Source organism: Nannizzia gypsea, genomic scaffold (assembly GCF_000150975.2).
Source record: "Nannizzia gypsea CBS 118893 supercont1.4 genomic scaffold, whole genome shotgun sequence".
NCBI lineage: Eukaryota > Fungi > Ascomycota > Eurotiomycetes > Onygenales > Arthrodermataceae > Nannizzia > Nannizzia gypsea.
In genome coordinates, this window is record NW_003345198.1 from 2,569,178 (window position 1) to 2,584,511 (window position 15,334).

At 49.2% G+C, this 15,334-nt stretch overlaps 7 protein-coding genes across 7 annotated transcripts; 3 read left to right on the forward strand and 4 right to left on the reverse strand.

The window, feature by feature from the left end:
• Window positions 1–353: 353 nt before the first annotated feature.
• MGYG_05664 (integral membrane protein) lies at window positions 354–1,779 on the reverse strand (the record flags this gene model as incomplete). Its single annotated transcript, XM_003173030.1, has 4 exons — window positions 354–761; window positions 842–1,330; window positions 1,401–1,505; window positions 1,600–1,779. The coding sequence occupies 4 exons, from the start codon at window positions 1,777–1,779 to the stop codon at window positions 354–356; spliced, it is 1,182 nt and encodes a 393-aa protein (XP_003173078.1).
• Window positions 1,780–2,388: 609 nt separating this feature from the next.
• On the forward strand, window positions 2,389–3,126 carry MGYG_05665 (hypothetical protein; the record flags this gene model as incomplete). Its single annotated transcript, XM_003173031.1, has 4 exons — window positions 2,389–2,405; window positions 2,655–2,742; window positions 2,935–2,969; window positions 3,084–3,126. 4 exons carry the CDS (start codon window positions 2,389–2,391, stop codon window positions 3,124–3,126), a joined length of 183 nt encoding a protein of 60 aa, XP_003173079.1.
• A 714-nt stretch (window positions 3,127–3,840) lies between these two features.
• Window positions 3,841–5,679, forward strand: MGYG_05666 (allantoate permease; the record flags this gene model as incomplete). The annotated part of the gene is made up of 4 exons (XM_003173032.1): window positions 3,841–4,095; window positions 4,173–4,281; window positions 4,388–4,932; window positions 5,014–5,679. The coding sequence occupies 4 exons, from the start codon at window positions 3,841–3,843 to the stop codon at window positions 5,677–5,679; spliced, it is 1,575 nt and encodes a 524-aa protein (XP_003173080.1).
• Window positions 5,680–6,662: 983 nt separating this feature from the next.
• Window positions 6,663–7,549, reverse strand: MGYG_05667 (hypothetical protein; the record flags this gene model as incomplete). The annotated part of the gene is made up of 3 exons (XM_003173033.1): window positions 6,663–7,283; window positions 7,356–7,423; window positions 7,501–7,549. 3 exons carry the CDS (start codon window positions 7,547–7,549, stop codon window positions 6,663–6,665), a joined length of 738 nt encoding a protein of 245 aa, XP_003173081.1.
• A 729-nt stretch (window positions 7,550–8,278) lies between these two features.
• On the reverse strand, window positions 8,279–9,742 carry MGYG_05668 (hypothetical protein; the record flags this gene model as incomplete). Its single annotated transcript, XM_003173034.1, has 1 exon — window positions 8,279–9,742. The coding sequence occupies one exon, from the start codon at window positions 9,740–9,742 to the stop codon at window positions 8,279–8,281; it is 1,464 nt and encodes a 487-aa protein (XP_003173082.1).
• Window positions 9,743–10,980: 1,238 nt separating this feature from the next.
• On the forward strand, window positions 10,981–11,583 carry MGYG_05669 (acetyltransferase; the record flags this gene model as incomplete). Its single annotated transcript, XM_003173035.1, has 1 exon — window positions 10,981–11,583. One exon carries the CDS (start codon window positions 10,981–10,983, stop codon window positions 11,581–11,583), a length of 603 nt encoding a protein of 200 aa, XP_003173083.1.
• A 481-nt stretch (window positions 11,584–12,064) lies between these two features.
• Window positions 12,065–14,895, reverse strand: MGYG_05670 (trehalose-phosphatase; the record flags this gene model as incomplete). The annotated part of the gene is made up of 3 exons (XM_003173036.1): window positions 12,065–12,243; window positions 12,304–14,521; window positions 14,578–14,895. The coding sequence occupies 3 exons, from the start codon at window positions 14,893–14,895 to the stop codon at window positions 12,065–12,067; spliced, it is 2,715 nt and encodes a 904-aa protein (XP_003173084.1).
• Window positions 14,896–15,334: the final 439 nt, after the last annotated feature.

Genomic DNA, 15,334 nt, shown 5'->3' on the forward strand with positions numbered 1-15,334 from the left:
TTTAACTAACTAGCTGGCTAGTCGGTGGAGTTGTTTGGTGTTTTTTTTTTAGGTGCTGAAGTTTTAGCCGGACCGAAGTTCTTGGGTAACTAGTTAACCAACGAACTACACAATACTTGGTAGGCACAAGGGGAAAAAATGGAATATAAAAGGGTCAATAATATATACAGGGTATATCTATGTACAGAAAAAGACAAGAAAGCAATATTGTAAGCAAGAAAAAAGACATTGCTGCCATGACCGGGCATAATACGTCCTAGAAATCAAGTGCCGAACACCTTTTAGATCCCCCTATTTTGCCCCCGATAAACGAAAACGAAGCATGGAAATATAACGAAGAAGCTTGGACAAGATCAATGAAGCCAACTTCGCTCAGGACCCGGCTGGTTATCCGAGCGAGTGATCTCCACCTGGACGGTCTTCGTTATCTGGCCGGCATTTGACATGTTTACACGGGTCTGCGATCCATTGCCGCCGCTTGATTCCACGTCATCTCGCTGGATAGGTCTCCCTTGGCTATCGACAGGGAGGATCGCCTCTAGGGAGCTGAAACTGCCCGACTTGATTAGCGTGTTGTTACCGGTTGGGATTGTTTGAGATCGCATGGTGGATGAGTGCAAGCCGACAGACTTGAGCTTGACTGCAGTGCCGGCGCTGCGGCCCTCGGAGCTGTGGGGATACTGCATGGGACCGCCCTTGGATGTTCGGCCGCGAATAAAGGTAAGTAGCGGAATCAGAGTGGGCAGACAGGTGATGGCGATCTGGTTAGTTGTAAGAGGACTATGTTAGCTTCTTTGCTTCTTCATATTCTAGTTATGTGGTAGGTTAGTGTCTGACTTACTCCGACGTTCAGCTCGATGGTGCCCCAGAGGATGAGCATAGTCGAGTTTCCATCCTTTGCAATGATCTCAATCTGAACCACTCGCATAATCGAACAGGCGGTGGTGAACAGACCGAGCAGGAAGACGGCCATCAGACCCAGCTTTCGCGGCGTGCTGATGCGTACTTTCATCCATAGTGGGATGGGCGTGAGGAAAACGATCAGGTCACAAAAGATTGATACTCCAGCAAGCGGGTAAAAGACGGCATCGTTTGGCAGGCATTTTCCCGGTGTCCTTGGCCGCCATGACTTGTGCACAGGTGAGCACTGGAAGAGTAGGACGAGAGTCCCGGCAAGATGTGATAGGATGGTGAATATCATGATGCCCCAGACGACATGGCGATAGGACTTTTCCGAACTATGGCGGATAATGCGTAGATATGCGATACACAGGGCCACTTTGAAGCCGGTGACACCGGCCATGTAGATCGGGCGACCAGCGAAGTTGACCTACATGAGCAAACAATCAGTTTGTGATGTTTATAACCAGTCAGTTGGAGCGGTGTATATAGTCACTTACCGTGGCATATGTGTCCAGACTCTCCTTTGGCCGTAGTTTGAGCGGGAGACCGAGACCCAGGCGGGACTGAGTTATGCACAACGCACTGTAGACGATCCCACACGCCTAAAGGATTCAATATGAGCAAGGGTAAACATGGATGGGAGGAGGGGATATGTATAACTATACGTGTGGTTTATATAGTTATATAGATACATACCGCCGAGGACACAATGACCAGATCATCAACTCCAAAGCTCTTCTTCCACACAGCACGAACCCAGACCCGGAGACAGACGACCACGGTCATGACAAAAGAGAGCGAGATGCATACCGCGAGGATAGTCGGATACTGCGAAATCGCATTGACCTCCGGAGAGGCATGGTATACCCACTGCATTAGGCCGGCTTCTCTATTGGTAGGACTGGATTTTCCTTGTTCTTCAATATTTTCTTTGATCTCGTGGGAGGGTAGAAAGAAGTATATGTATATACTCCACAGGTATGTGTATATCTCAGAGTAGTATGTACGCCCACCAGCAGAACTAAATAAATCCAAGGACTCTAGAACAATTAGAGTGGAAAAAGAACGACCATCGATTGCAGGCGCGGGACCTGCAGGCCATCATATTTGTATTTCATCAGTCCACATCCCGTAATGCTGCCTTGAGGGCCACGGAGGTCCGTAGAAAAAAGCAAACGGGAAGCATATGTAAAGGCGTCTGGTTTGATGAAGCTCTAGAAGAGCTTATGAAAGCGCCGGGATAGGGGGAGTTGAGAGGAAAGTGTGCAGATTGCAAACGAGACCGAGTGTGACCCCATCTGCGAATCAAACAGAGAATTGTTCGATGGGCTGACTTAATTCTCGTTGGCAGTTGTTATTTTTTCTTCTTCTTCTCATTTCTCTGTCTGCTTGCTTTTTTTTCTCAAGTTGCAAAAAGCTGGGCGTTTCTGGCGTGTTGATGCATCCTTCATACGAGGTGATCCCCATGTCAATCGTGTCCTAAAAATGGAGTCGATCAGCAAGTATGTTCCCCAGGCATCAAGAGGGTCAAATTTCGAGCCTCGCATGAATGCTCTCATCCAAGACAGTAATGTTGGCTAGAGAGTTGTTGGGCAGTCCTCCGTAGGAAGGGAATATTATAAAGACCGTTGATTCATAAAGCTGATCTTCCGGAGTAAGCACTCCACCGCCCAGGAGGAAGATGTAACACCTTGTCCAACGACCCGGTATACGTAGACGGGAGACGGCCAGAGCTAACCTGGTAGAAACAGCCGGCTTCTCCGGCTAAGCGAGCGCATGCAGCAATGGCAGCACAAAGACAAGCTTCACTCTAGGCTTAGTATCAGTGGCCAATACTCCGTATGTATCAATTGATATTCAGCATAACTTTTAGTTATACTTCAAAGATGGCACTGACGAGGTCCAAGGCCTGCCGACCAGTAACGCCATCATGGAAAGGCGGACTTGGGCGAGAGCACTAGGCGGTCAACTGTCGTATTCCTCCGAAGTATCTGAAAGGCACCCCTTGGAAATGCTTTCTGACCTGTAAAGGAAAGACTTGAGAGTGCCTGTACTTTGTACAGCAGGTAAGTAACTAACTCTAACATGCCAGTTATCCCAGACGTTTCCTTGGGACTGGGTCCGTAGGACGCCCTCTGTCGAGAGCGCACCCACATGCGTAGGCCTGAACGGGACGATAGTCCGGACAAACATGGGATGGATGCAAATCAGAGTTCTCTCTAGGGGCGGGAAGGGGGGCGTTTAGTGGCCCCTGGGGATCTACCCTGGGCGTCCTCTTGGTGAGCCTCTAGGCATGCTTAAATGAAACTTTTATAGCCATGGCCCCGAGAGCGGACAGGGGGCTTGCGTATGAGCCATTGAGAATCGTTCTGGTGGCAAGCTAAGGGCCCTTCGGGAGGCGCTAGAAATGCGCCAGGCTTTCTTCTTTGCTACATTGCTTCGTCTGGGTCTTCTCGAGATGCAACCTTGAGTGCCCCTAACGGAAGTCTGTATGAATATCTGCATATTGTAGCGGTCCCAGCAGGTAGTCAAGGGGGGGTCCCTGATGGCCTATCCTATCATCTACCGGGTCGGACGCCGTGCACGCAGATAAAGTCAGGGATGGATGATATCGATACGGGACGATTCAGAGCGTCCAGAGCGTCTGTCCCCTCTGGCATGTCTTGAAACCTGCATATCATCCGGTCTCCATTCTGCTCAAAGTGGTGCCGTTTGTTGACCTGATAGCTGCAGGACGTATCCGTACTCCTTGGTGGCAGAGGACGGAGAGCAAAAAACAAAAGAAAAAAGCAATCAAAACCACGTTTATGGCCGCCTGCATCTTCTTTAATCTTCTTCGGTTTCTTTTTCCCTTGCATCTTCTCTCCATCGATCAGTCCTGAAACTCACTCCCCTGAAGCGTGGTTGTTGCTGGCTGTTGTGTCTTGATACTCCACGATGGCCTCTGAAGACTCAGAAAAGTCGCCCGTCGATCAGAAGATCGCGCTGGACAAGGAGATTCCGACTTCGTCTGGCACATCTCGAGACCTCGACCAGGCATATCGCTTCCTCCAGCAGTATGGGGAGTCCGGGGAGGGTGAGCAGGCCAGCGCTGCTGAGCTGAAGCGCATCCGCTGGAAGGTCGACCTCTATATCATCCCCATCATGTTTGTTTGCTACACCATGCAGTTCATCGACAAGGTCTCCCTCAATGTGAGCTCATCTTCTTGTTTCCTGCTTCCTGTTTCTCCATGTCTCCCCGTTGTCAGAGACTGAGTCCTCTTCTATAGTATGCGGCTGTTATGGGCCTCACCAAGGACCTCCATCTCAAGGGCAACAACTTCTCCAACGCGGCCACAGCATTCTTCATCGCCTACCTTATCGCCGAAGTCCCAACCGGTAGGTCTTTTATATAATCATCATCATCGCAGAATGACCCGATATATCACATAGATCAATGTTGCTTGCTGCTTGTTGCGTTGATATCAAGCTAACTGGTGCATAGGATACATACTGAACAAGATATCCGCCCCCAAGTGGCTGGCACTTAACGTCACGCTCTGGGGCATAGCAACCGCCTGCACTGCTGCTGCGCGCGACTACAAGACTCTGCTCGCGGCTCGCATCTTCCTGGGCATCTTTGAGGCTGCCATTGCGCCCTGCCTGGTGCTCATTAGCAGCCAGTGGTACACCAAGTCCGAGCAGGCGCCCCGGTTCTGCATCTGGTACTCTGGCCTGGGCCTGGGACAGATCATCGGCGGCCTCGTCTCGTTTGGCTTCCAGCATGTCAAGAACCCCGAGTTCACCGGCTGGAAGGCCATGTTCGTCGTCCTGGGCGCCGTCACTTGCATTGCCGGCATTGCGACGTACTTTATCATCCCAGACAGCCCCATGAAGGCGCGCTTTTTGACTGACAGGGAGAAGGCGGCCCTGCTCAAGCATGTCTCCTTCAACCAGACCGGAGTCATCAACACCAGCTTCAAGATGTCCCATATTGTTGAGGCCCTGCTCGACGTCCAGATCTGGTTCATGACCGTCATCACTACTCTGGTAAGCTGACATACCCCCGCGGTTTGATGTAACTGTTTGGTTATGCATGTATAACCAACTAGTGCTAACATTGCATTGTAGATCTCCGTGTCCAGCGGCGTGGTGACGACCTACTCTGCCACCCTGATCAAGAACTTCGGCTACTCTGCCCCCAGATCTGCCCTGCTCAACATGCCCGGCGGTGTTGTCTCCATCTTCAGCACCGTCATCATCGGTTTCGCAATCCGCTATAAGATGTACCGCTCCGTTGGCATCGTAGCCTGCTGCATCCCCGGTATCCTCGGCGGTGCCCTGCTTTCCTTTGCTCCAGAGACCAACCAGGGCGCCCTGTTGGCCGGCATCTACCTCGTCAACTCCATCGTTCCAACCCTCATCGTCATCTACCAGTGGCTGGCCTCCAACGTCGCTGGCAGCACCAAGCGTTCCGTCAGCGCGGCCCTGGTCACCGCGAGTTTCAGCATCGGGAACATCATCGGGCCCCAAACCTTCCAGGTAAAGGATGCCCCCCGCTACATCCCAGCTAAGATCGCCGTCCTGGCGACCCAGGCCGCGGGAGCCGTGCTCGCGCTCTGCCTTCTGGGCTACTACATTTGGGAGAACAAGCGCAGGGACCGGGTTGCGGCGCAGAACTCCCAGGCCCTGCCTGTCTCTGAGGATAACACTCTGTCTCAGTCCACCTCCGTCGAGCAGAAGAAATGGGACAACCAGACCGACAAGGAGAACCTGACCTTTAGATACGTCTACTAAAAAGTCCACGTCTCTACTGGCATTTATCTCTCTTTGGTCATTTTTCCCTTTCATATCTGCTTGTACCAACCGTCTTTCTATGCGCCAAAAAGGACACATTTACTGTATATACATTTCCTGGAGATTTACTCCAGCTTAATCCCTCTTCGTTTCTTGCGCGATTGTCCCCGAGACTGTCTGAATAGAAGACGAAAAAAGTACATAGTCTCTTGACCGTATATACAGATATTAGCTATAACTATTGACTGCTTTTACCCCTGAGAAATACGAGGTCAAACACGAAGGCGCAGCAACGCCCAAGGAATAGAACAGACTCATTAGTGTAGTTTGAATTATGTGCATTCTTTCCAAGATCTCCATGCAAACAATGCTGCTATAACTATTGGTGTCATTGTTATTCTTATATATACGGAGTACGACCTTGTGGCACCATCCGATCAGTACGAGGCGGGCTCTCGTGTCGCGGATATTTCGACCCTGGAGGGCGCCAAGTCGGATACAATTGCGTATCTACCGCGGGCATTTACGTAAAGACGAGCAAACGGCGAGCAAATATTTTGTCTGTGTGAGGAAGCTTAAGGTGTGCTCACAGGGAGTGGGACGGGTTGGGATTTTTAAGTGTATATACGAAGTGGCCGACCTGGATGATCCCTGGAGTCCTCAACTTCGGGGTCCCCCCTGCAGCATGCATAAAATCATTGTTGTGGAATTGATATAGTTATAGCTTATGGGGTGCATATGTTTGTGGCTTGCAGAGTAACTACCATGTTCCAAGCTGTCCGTGAAATAAAGGAGAAAGGGAGGGAAAGACCAGATTCAAGCCACGATGCGAGCGAATCCATCATGATACCAGTCCAGTTATGAAGCACTAGAAGAAAAGAAGAATGGGGGAAAAGAAGTCAAAGCACAAGACGCCGACGGACGGCCTTGCTGTGTGACCAAAAAGGGAAAATGGATGGCTATGTCGAAGGATAAAGAGTGATTTATTTGCTTTTGCCCTTCTTCTTGCCAGCTGCTGGTCCCAAAGCAGCAGCTCTCAGCTTAGCCTCTCTGGCCTCTCGTTCCTGGGCCTTCTCACGCTCACGCTCTTCACGTTCTTCCTTCTCAGCCTCCTTGCGGGCCTTCTCGGCTTCACGACGTTCACGGATAATGGCCAGACGAGCCAGGTCGGCACGAGCCTCATCCGTCTTGCCCTCAGAGTGCAGCTTCAGGTATCTCTCACGCGCCTGCTGGGCTTGTAGAGCCTCCCGCTCTCTGCGGGAAAGCTGTGAGGCATCCCCCTTTTTTGCAGCTGCGGCGGCTCCGTCGGCTGGAGCGGTAGCTGCCTTGGCCGCCTGGTTACGGGCTTTAGCAGTGTGGTTAGGGTTGGCTGGCATGTCGTCGTCCTCGTCCTCTTCACTGTCACTGGGAGGTAGGTCTCCCGGCTCAGCTGCCACTTGTCGCTTCTTGCGAATGGCGGCTTCTTTTCTGGCTTTTGCGGCAGCTTTGCGCTGCTCACGGGTCATCTCTTCTTTAGCTGGACCCTCATCATCGTCTTCCTCGGACTCCTCCTCAGAGTCTTCCTCTTCTTCCTCTTCCTCCTCAGACTCTACGTCCTTGTCCTCCTACTATACGTCAGCAAAGCCTACATCCCAGCTATTGCCCTTGGGAGCAGTGGTGTAATGGATACAACTAACCCTCCACATGCCTATCGGGTCTCCATTCTTATCCAACGGCTGCAGGTCTCGGCTGAAGTGCTTGCCTCCTAGATACCATCGACGAGTATATTAGCATCTGCATTGTATCCGATGTATATATAACCCAACCGACAGGCAGACCTACCTCCTCTCGTTGGCTTGCTGAACTTCCCTCCACGTCCGCGAGGCGCCATGATTACGCGTGAGTTTTTGTGTATGTGAGATAACGAGATAGGCGGGGGGTGGTGGTTTAGTGACTCCTTAGTTAGATAGCTGCTCGCAGGGCAAAACAACAACCACCGACGCTGTCAGTAACTGAACCAGCTCGACAGAAAAGAGAGAACGAGAAAAAGACGAAGAAAGAGACGACGACGAAGCAGAAAAACTTGAAGCCCAAAAAATAATAAAAATGGAAATAATCAAATCAAATAAAAAAAAGAATCTCCAAGTCACGTTTTTTTCTTTTTTCTCTTATCGACTTTTTTGGAGGGGGCATCACGTGAGCTACCCGCCTGTTTGCACTGTTTGTTTTTGCTTCTAGTTAAGGGTTTTTGATTGGCTGGTGAGTTTATCTTATATTTACTCATTCTGATTCGCCGGTTTGCTTTCTTACTAAGCAAATCACTTCAATGAGCCGCATATGGTAGTTGCAACTAGGTCGATATAAACAAGGCACTTTTCACTTTCTCTAGTACATGAGAGGAGATGCTATTCAATGACTTTGTTTCTAAATAACTAATATATACAACTAGACATTATCTTTGCAACGCTTTTCTATAAACTTTATATCCCGAAATCAGCACTAAAACAACATCGATAGATATTCCAATGTTGCAAAGTCAAGAGATAAAACATCTCTACGGAGTACATACCTTGTACTCCACATATTCGAGCAGGCCGAAGAGTTGGGGGAGGGAAGATCATCAAACTCGTGCCTTGAGCTTCCATCCAACTACCTTTGACCGAGAAAACAGCAAGACGGCTAGACTGAGGAACATTGACAGGCCAGCAAAGATCTGGGCGTACAAAAAGTCACCGTCTCTCAACGCAATCAATGCGCCTGCAATGGGTGAGCCTGTCAGGGAAGAAAAGCTTACAATGCTCAGTGTCATTCCAAACCGGATACCGCTCTTCCTCAGATCCGTTGTGAGACTCGTCAAGGCAGATGGGAACAATGCCTGTATCCCAGCGGCGAAAAATCCATAAACGATAGAGAATGCGTACAAGCTGGGCTCCCTTTTCACGCCTATCCATCCAAACAATGTTGCTCCCGCCACAACAGTGCATGGTATAAGGGCGTTTATTGGGCCAGATTTCCAGTCTGAGATATAGCATGGTATCAGACGCCCAAAGATCCCCACGCAGTTTATTATAAGAATCAAGTTTATAGAGTCCTTTTGTGATAAGCCGATTACATTACGGCCGAAACTGCCAACATAGAAAAAGGCTATGTACAAGGCCCAAAAATTGAGGAACATTGCAACTGCGTATAAGGTATATGCAGGCTCGCGGAATGCCTGGAGTTCGAAGAAAGGGCCTGTTCGACGGGGTGGTATCCGTTGGCGAAGGAAAAAGAAACCAGGAGTTAGGGTTACGGCAGTTATGAGGCCGATTACTCGCATGGTCCACCCAAAGCCGATCTTGGGGAGCAGTTGTTGCACGAGTACCGGGTAGACAATGCCGCCGGTTGCACTCCCAGATGCAGTGATAGCGATTGCCAGGGACCGTCGACGAGCAAAGTAGGATGTCAGAAGAGCCACGCTGGGGCAGAATATAAGACCACTGCCTATCCCCATGCAGATACCCTGGGAGAGGAAGGTTTGCCAATATGTCTTGCACAGCGACGTCATGAAGATCGAAAAAATAATTATCACGGCACCTGCAGACCAGACAGCCTTAAAGTATCCCGCATCTGTTGCCCGACCGGAAAAGGTTCCAATAAAGAAGAGAAGAAAAATCTGAGTTCCGCCGATCCATGATATGTCCGAAGGCGATCGTTTTAGGGCTTCGGTGTAGTAAGATTGGAATACACCGAATCCATTCACGAACCCCCATGTGTTAAAGATGACCATATGGGTAAGAGCCACTTGGAGCCAGGCATGATAGCCACCATCCGGAGGAGGGCCAGGATCGAAGTTAGATTCTCTTGTTCGAACCAGGGAGAGAGTCTTTTCCAAGACACCTGGCCGTTCTACTGTATTTGTTGGTATTTTGGAGATTTCACCGGCACCATGGTCATGGTCCGAAGATGACCCGGATTGTGCCTGGGAACCATCCTTCTCCCCAGAGAGTACCTCGGCGTAGGAGGAGATAGGGATAGCCGCAACAGCCTTCTCAAGGTCCCGGGCTTCAATCTGCTGCGTAGACGACTCTGCACTGAGTCCCATCCCCCTGGTATCTCTCTTTGATTTGATGGTATATCAAGTCTGATCAACAGCTGTGGAAAAATCCAGCTGTATTGCTATCTTAATTTCACCCCAGAGCTTTGCTTGACTAGGAAAATAGTTAGCAAGCACCACTGCCGCTATAGAAGACGTAAACTAACATAGAATAGATTTGGCCAGGTTAGTTTTCGATGGTGATATATATATCAGACTGTACAGAGATCCTGATTACAAATGTATAAGCTGGAGGAAATCTTGTACTCTTGGGCCTTTTGTATTTTCTGTGTAGTTGCAATGATTAAAATGTTGGTTTATGAGGTATTTTTAGCCAGACAACTGCTTTAGCTTCATGCAAGTTGTCTGTTGTTAGCAAGCTGTTAATCGAAATAGCAAATTTTCTCGACTCTTTCTGGAATTGACAATAACCGAACGACCCAGCCAGCTTGTGTGAGCAAGGCATTGCATTTTATCTCCAACCATGGGTCCACCCTCTCTAACCGACCCACAGGTTACTCACCAGGGTCAGAGAAGAGCGGACGTGTAAACAGAACAAACCGGGCCCGTTTACGGGACTGGCCCGTCCCTATGAAAACGCAGCATCTGGCTAATCATGGCCTTTTTTCGTTTCATCTTTGTCACGAGGAGTAGATGCGCGCCCTTCGAGCAATGATAGTCTCGGGTCGAACGGCACGGTTAAGCAGCAAGAAAGAGGAGAGAAGAAGAAGGTAAATGCCGAGATGACTAAAGGAACCAAAGCGGAGGAGGCAAAGCGCCAACTGATAGCCAGCCGCCGAGGCCCAATCAGGTGAAGGCTACCAGAAAAAAGGACGAGCCACGGTCGAAAAGCCGCAGTTGTTCATTTGGCATTGGTGTTGATACCAAGGTGATTTTAGGGGATGTTCTGGCCATCGTCCAACTGCAGGGCCGCGTAAGGTGAATGGCAACGACTTGGTGTCACCGCACCGACAGCTTTTTAATCCTGATAACTGCTCGACTTCTCTCCATTGCTTCACACCCGGAGCTTCGGCCGTCGGGTTATCGTAACTTTTTATAACACGATCTTATCAGTAAGAAAAGTTAAAATAAGGCAGGAATTAAGGTTTCCACGTGGGGTATTTCTTGGCATTACTGAAGGAAGTTTTGAGAGTCGAAAGATGATGGATTTTGGACATGACACGAACAGCCAACAACAACTCATCGCCAACAAGGCATACAGAGTATTTGTTATATAACCGGCAGTTATGCATGGGATTGTTGATATGCCAGATGACTACCTGCAAAAGGCAAATACCATATCAAAGAAAGGCGCATTTACCATAAAACCCGCGCGGTCAGAACGAGACGTCCAGGCCACTACCATTTTGATCAAGGCCTATACCGCATCTCTTGGGATTGACCTGGCCTTCCAAGGCTTCCAAGATGAAATGGCATCGTTCCCGGGGAAGTACTCGCCTCCCGATGGAGAGATACTGCTCGCAATTGACGATAACTCTGGAGAAGTGCTGGGCTGCATCTGTTTGAGACCCTTGGTACCCAAGAGCTTCTCGTCGGGCGACACAGGCACCTCCATTCCAGGTACTATGTCTGTTCACAGTGGGAAGCGATATTGTGAGATGAAACGGCTATATGTACTTCCATCTACTAGAGGTAGAGGCGTTGGCAAGGCGTTGGTCATTGCTCTTCTGAAAGCAGCGAGAGATAGAGGATACGACGAAATGAGACTCGATACCCTTCAACACATGCGTGCTCCCATTGAGCTATATAGGGGGTTGGGGTTCAAGGATATTGAAAAATATTACGAGACGCCGCTAGACGATACTGTATTCTTGGGGTTGGAATTATAGACGGACCGTACATTGTAGAAATAGACGCCTGCATTAGTTTGATTTGTTGATGCTTATGGTCTCAAGCTTCACATCTAAATGCTCTATTTAAGAAATAGCACTTTCTTGCCCCGCTGTAATTGGACTTTCGACATTTCTTTGATCAACATCGGATATATCATTCGCTTTCTCGTAATGCTCCGCCCAAGAGAACAGATCAAATAACTCGACAGATAAAAAAGATATGGAAGAACAATGCAATATGAAAATGGGATAATGCGAATAAATCTAGTGGCAGTGCCACAGATAAACATTAAAAGCAGTAAGGGACAAAGACAACGTGTGCGCGGCAGGTAAAAAGATAGCATCTCTTCGAGACTAAAGCAGGCTAACCATTGAGAGAAGCCTCCAACCTGATGGACAAATGCATAGGCACGAAGTAGTAAAACTTCTAGTGAAGATGTAACAAGTACCAACAATGTGTGTATCATCAATGTTAAGGTCACGACATGTCACTTAGAACAGCCGACTTACTGTTGTTTAGCAGTGTCACAGTCGAAATCACGTCAGCAGGCTCACGAAGATGCCAGCTGGCTTGAGTCTGCTTTGAGCTGGCGCCAACTGTGACCGAGAAAACATGATCTTTAGGCAGATCGGACGACTTTAGAGCTCGGAACATATCTACATATCGGTTAGTTAATATAAACGTCAAGATGAGACTGCTGGAAGATAAATAGGTACCTTCATCAGTAAAGTCATCTCCAAGGCAGAGTACAAACTCAGGTTCATGCCCATGGACACCTGCATATTCGTCAATGAGCCTCTTTGCGATTTCACCCTTATTCACAAACGCTGGCCGGACTTCCAGGTTCGCTTTGCCCTCCATGATGTCTACCGGCCATTTAGTTGCCACACTCCGTTCTAGCTCAGCCCTACACTCTTTGGCCTGGTGGGCGCCGTACTCCGGGTCCACGGGGCGATAATGCCAGGTCAAGGCCACACGTTTCCGCTCAATAAAGGCGCCAGGGGTTCGCTCGGTGAAATACTGGAAAATGTCTAGAACGTCCTTTCGCCAGCTCATGTTTGCCTTTTCCGCAAGATTTGTCCACTCTTCGCTGCGTGGTTTGCGAATGAAACACCCGTGTTCGGCGCTGAGGCCAAGCTCCGTTATATGGCCCATCCACTCCTCCAAGAAGTTTTGGTCGCGGCCGGAGATGATCCATACTGCGTTTTTGGGGTCAGCAGCAAGAGATTTGAGGGTTCGTAACACACGATCCGAGGGAATGGCGGCTTGTGGGTCTTTGACGATGGGAGTGAGGGTGCCATCATAGTCAAACATGAATAGCCTGCGACGTGCAGAACGGTATTGAGAGACAAGTTTGTGTTTGTCAAGCGCTGGTGTGATCATGGACTTGTTGAAGGAAGAAAGATTTGCAAGAAGTCGTTTGAGGTACTCATCATACCATTCGACAACGGTATGAGTGGTAACATGTTCGTAAAGGGCAGCTTGTTTCTTTGCCTTTGCGTCAGGTGCCATAGTGAGGGCTGTGTTGATAGCGTTAGCAACCCCGGTGAGGTCCCAGGGGTTGATGTGAATAGCATCCTCAAGAATGCCTGCGGTACCAGAGAACTCAGAGAGAATCAAAGGTCCCTGATTTGCATGCTGACAGACCACATATTCAAGGCTGGTGGTATTCATGCCGTCACGCACACTGGTGATTAAACCAACATCAGCAGCGCGGAGGAGAGCAAAATATTCATGCCGTGGGAGGTATTGGGGGTAGTATTGAACAGGGGAGAAGCTGATCGAGCCAAACCGTCCATTTATGGTCGAAACCAACTGGGAAACCTGGCTTGAGAGTTTGTTATCTGGCTCTTCTTTCTCTTCTTCCATGCTTGTGGGACTAGTAACTTGTATGAGAACAACTTTGCCGCGCCATTGGGGATACCGTTCCAGGAACATTTCAAAGGCCATTAACTTCTGCGTTACTCCTCGAACGGAGTCCAGCCGATCACGTCCCACAATTATCTTCTTGCCTGAATATATATTTTTGATGTTAAAAATTGTGTTTAGAATATTTGGATCGCCATATGCAAGCTTTCGCACTGTCTGGACATCGATTCCGATTGGAAAAACATCCACTGCAACATGAGCACCGTAGGCGTCGATCCCACCTTCGGTAGATCCGAACGCCAGAATACGGGTGCAGCAGGACGTGAAGTGACGAGAGTAAGTATGAGACTGGAAGCCAATCATATTCGCCCCAAGGGCACCTGTGAGGATATCCTTCCTCTTAGAAAGACAACGTAGGAATTCGCTACTGGGAAACGGGACGTGGAGGAAAAATCCGATATAGATATTCGGAACCTTCTGGCGGAGGAGATGTGGAAGCAAGAAAAGATGATAGTCGTGAATCCAGACGATGTCTCCAGGTTTATATGTTTCCAAAATGCGGTCTGCAAACATACGGTTGAGTCGTTGATAGTCTTGCCACCATTGTCTTTCAGATCGGCCATCGGTAGGACCATGTTGCTTATAGTGGAAGAGGGTATATATCTCTCGTTCAGCGTAACGGCGCCAGCGACCCTGGTCTTTCAATTGCATCTCTTGGTCTGGGGACTCAAGTTCATCACTCAACCAGACAGGTAAAATATTTCCAAACTTGCTCGAAGAGACCTGGCTCTCAAGGCGACGACGATCGTCGACAGTTATACGAATGCCGTCTATAGGTGGTGGCTGTGGCTTCTGGGATGTATTGACTGGAATCGGGGCCCACGGCTTGTTTGTCGATGAAACAGTTTTATTGTTTTGAAGTTGGTAGGATGAGTTATCTGGTGGTGATTGCTGTTCTATTTCACCAGTCCAGCCAACAAGAGTGTGAGACCAATGAGATTCAGGGGATGCTAGGTTGGCAAACGAGTCGAATAGCGCCGCAGTCCCAGGTCGGTGATTAAGTTCCTATATAGATGGTCAGCAGTTTTCTCTTAACCATGTAGGAGACGGATTTGTCATACCCATTCTCCGTCATGGCTGATCTGCAACTTGTAAGGAATACAAAATGCTGCGCTTATTATCCTCCCTGATAGGCCCAAATCCGGATGCTGGTCAGGTTTGGTTGACGCCGATACCTCCCTCAGTGGTAGGGATGTTGATGTGGGTTTCGAATCTGTATTTGTCTGAGCATCGACAGGCACATTGTCCTGAACACCGTTGGGGTTATCTCCCACAAGAGAAGGGGTTCTCTGTGTAGGTGCATTCACCGAGGTACCCGGAGCCCCTGGTGATATCAGGCTCGGCCCAGCCGGAGGCCCTCCGGGAAGTCTGGAAGCCATTAAATGTGAAGGCTGAAGGGTGGTATACTCTTAGAAACAGGCCAATATTCTCCGTGAGAGGTCAGACGACAGTGGTCTTGGTCGGGCGGCTAGGGGTAGAAATAGGAGAAATAGTTGGTCGACCGGCCGAGGATGACTTTCCTTTGCCTGGTTTCCACGGTTGACAAACACCCAATTGGTAGGTGAGAACGGCAGAAGATCAGTTGTATACTATAGGTCTTTAAATACCCTCAGTCATAAGAAGTCCATGGGTTGGAGGTTTCAGGCAGAGCGGGAGGCCAAGCAAGGCGGAAGTGGGCTTTTGACAAGGGTTTTTGGCCGCCGATTATCAGGCTTTCGTCATTCCTGGCGATGTATGCAACTCGTTAACCCCGACAGACGAGCAGGAGAGCGTTGAGGTTAACCGATAAAAAAGGCCAGCAAGACTTACGCCTCAAGC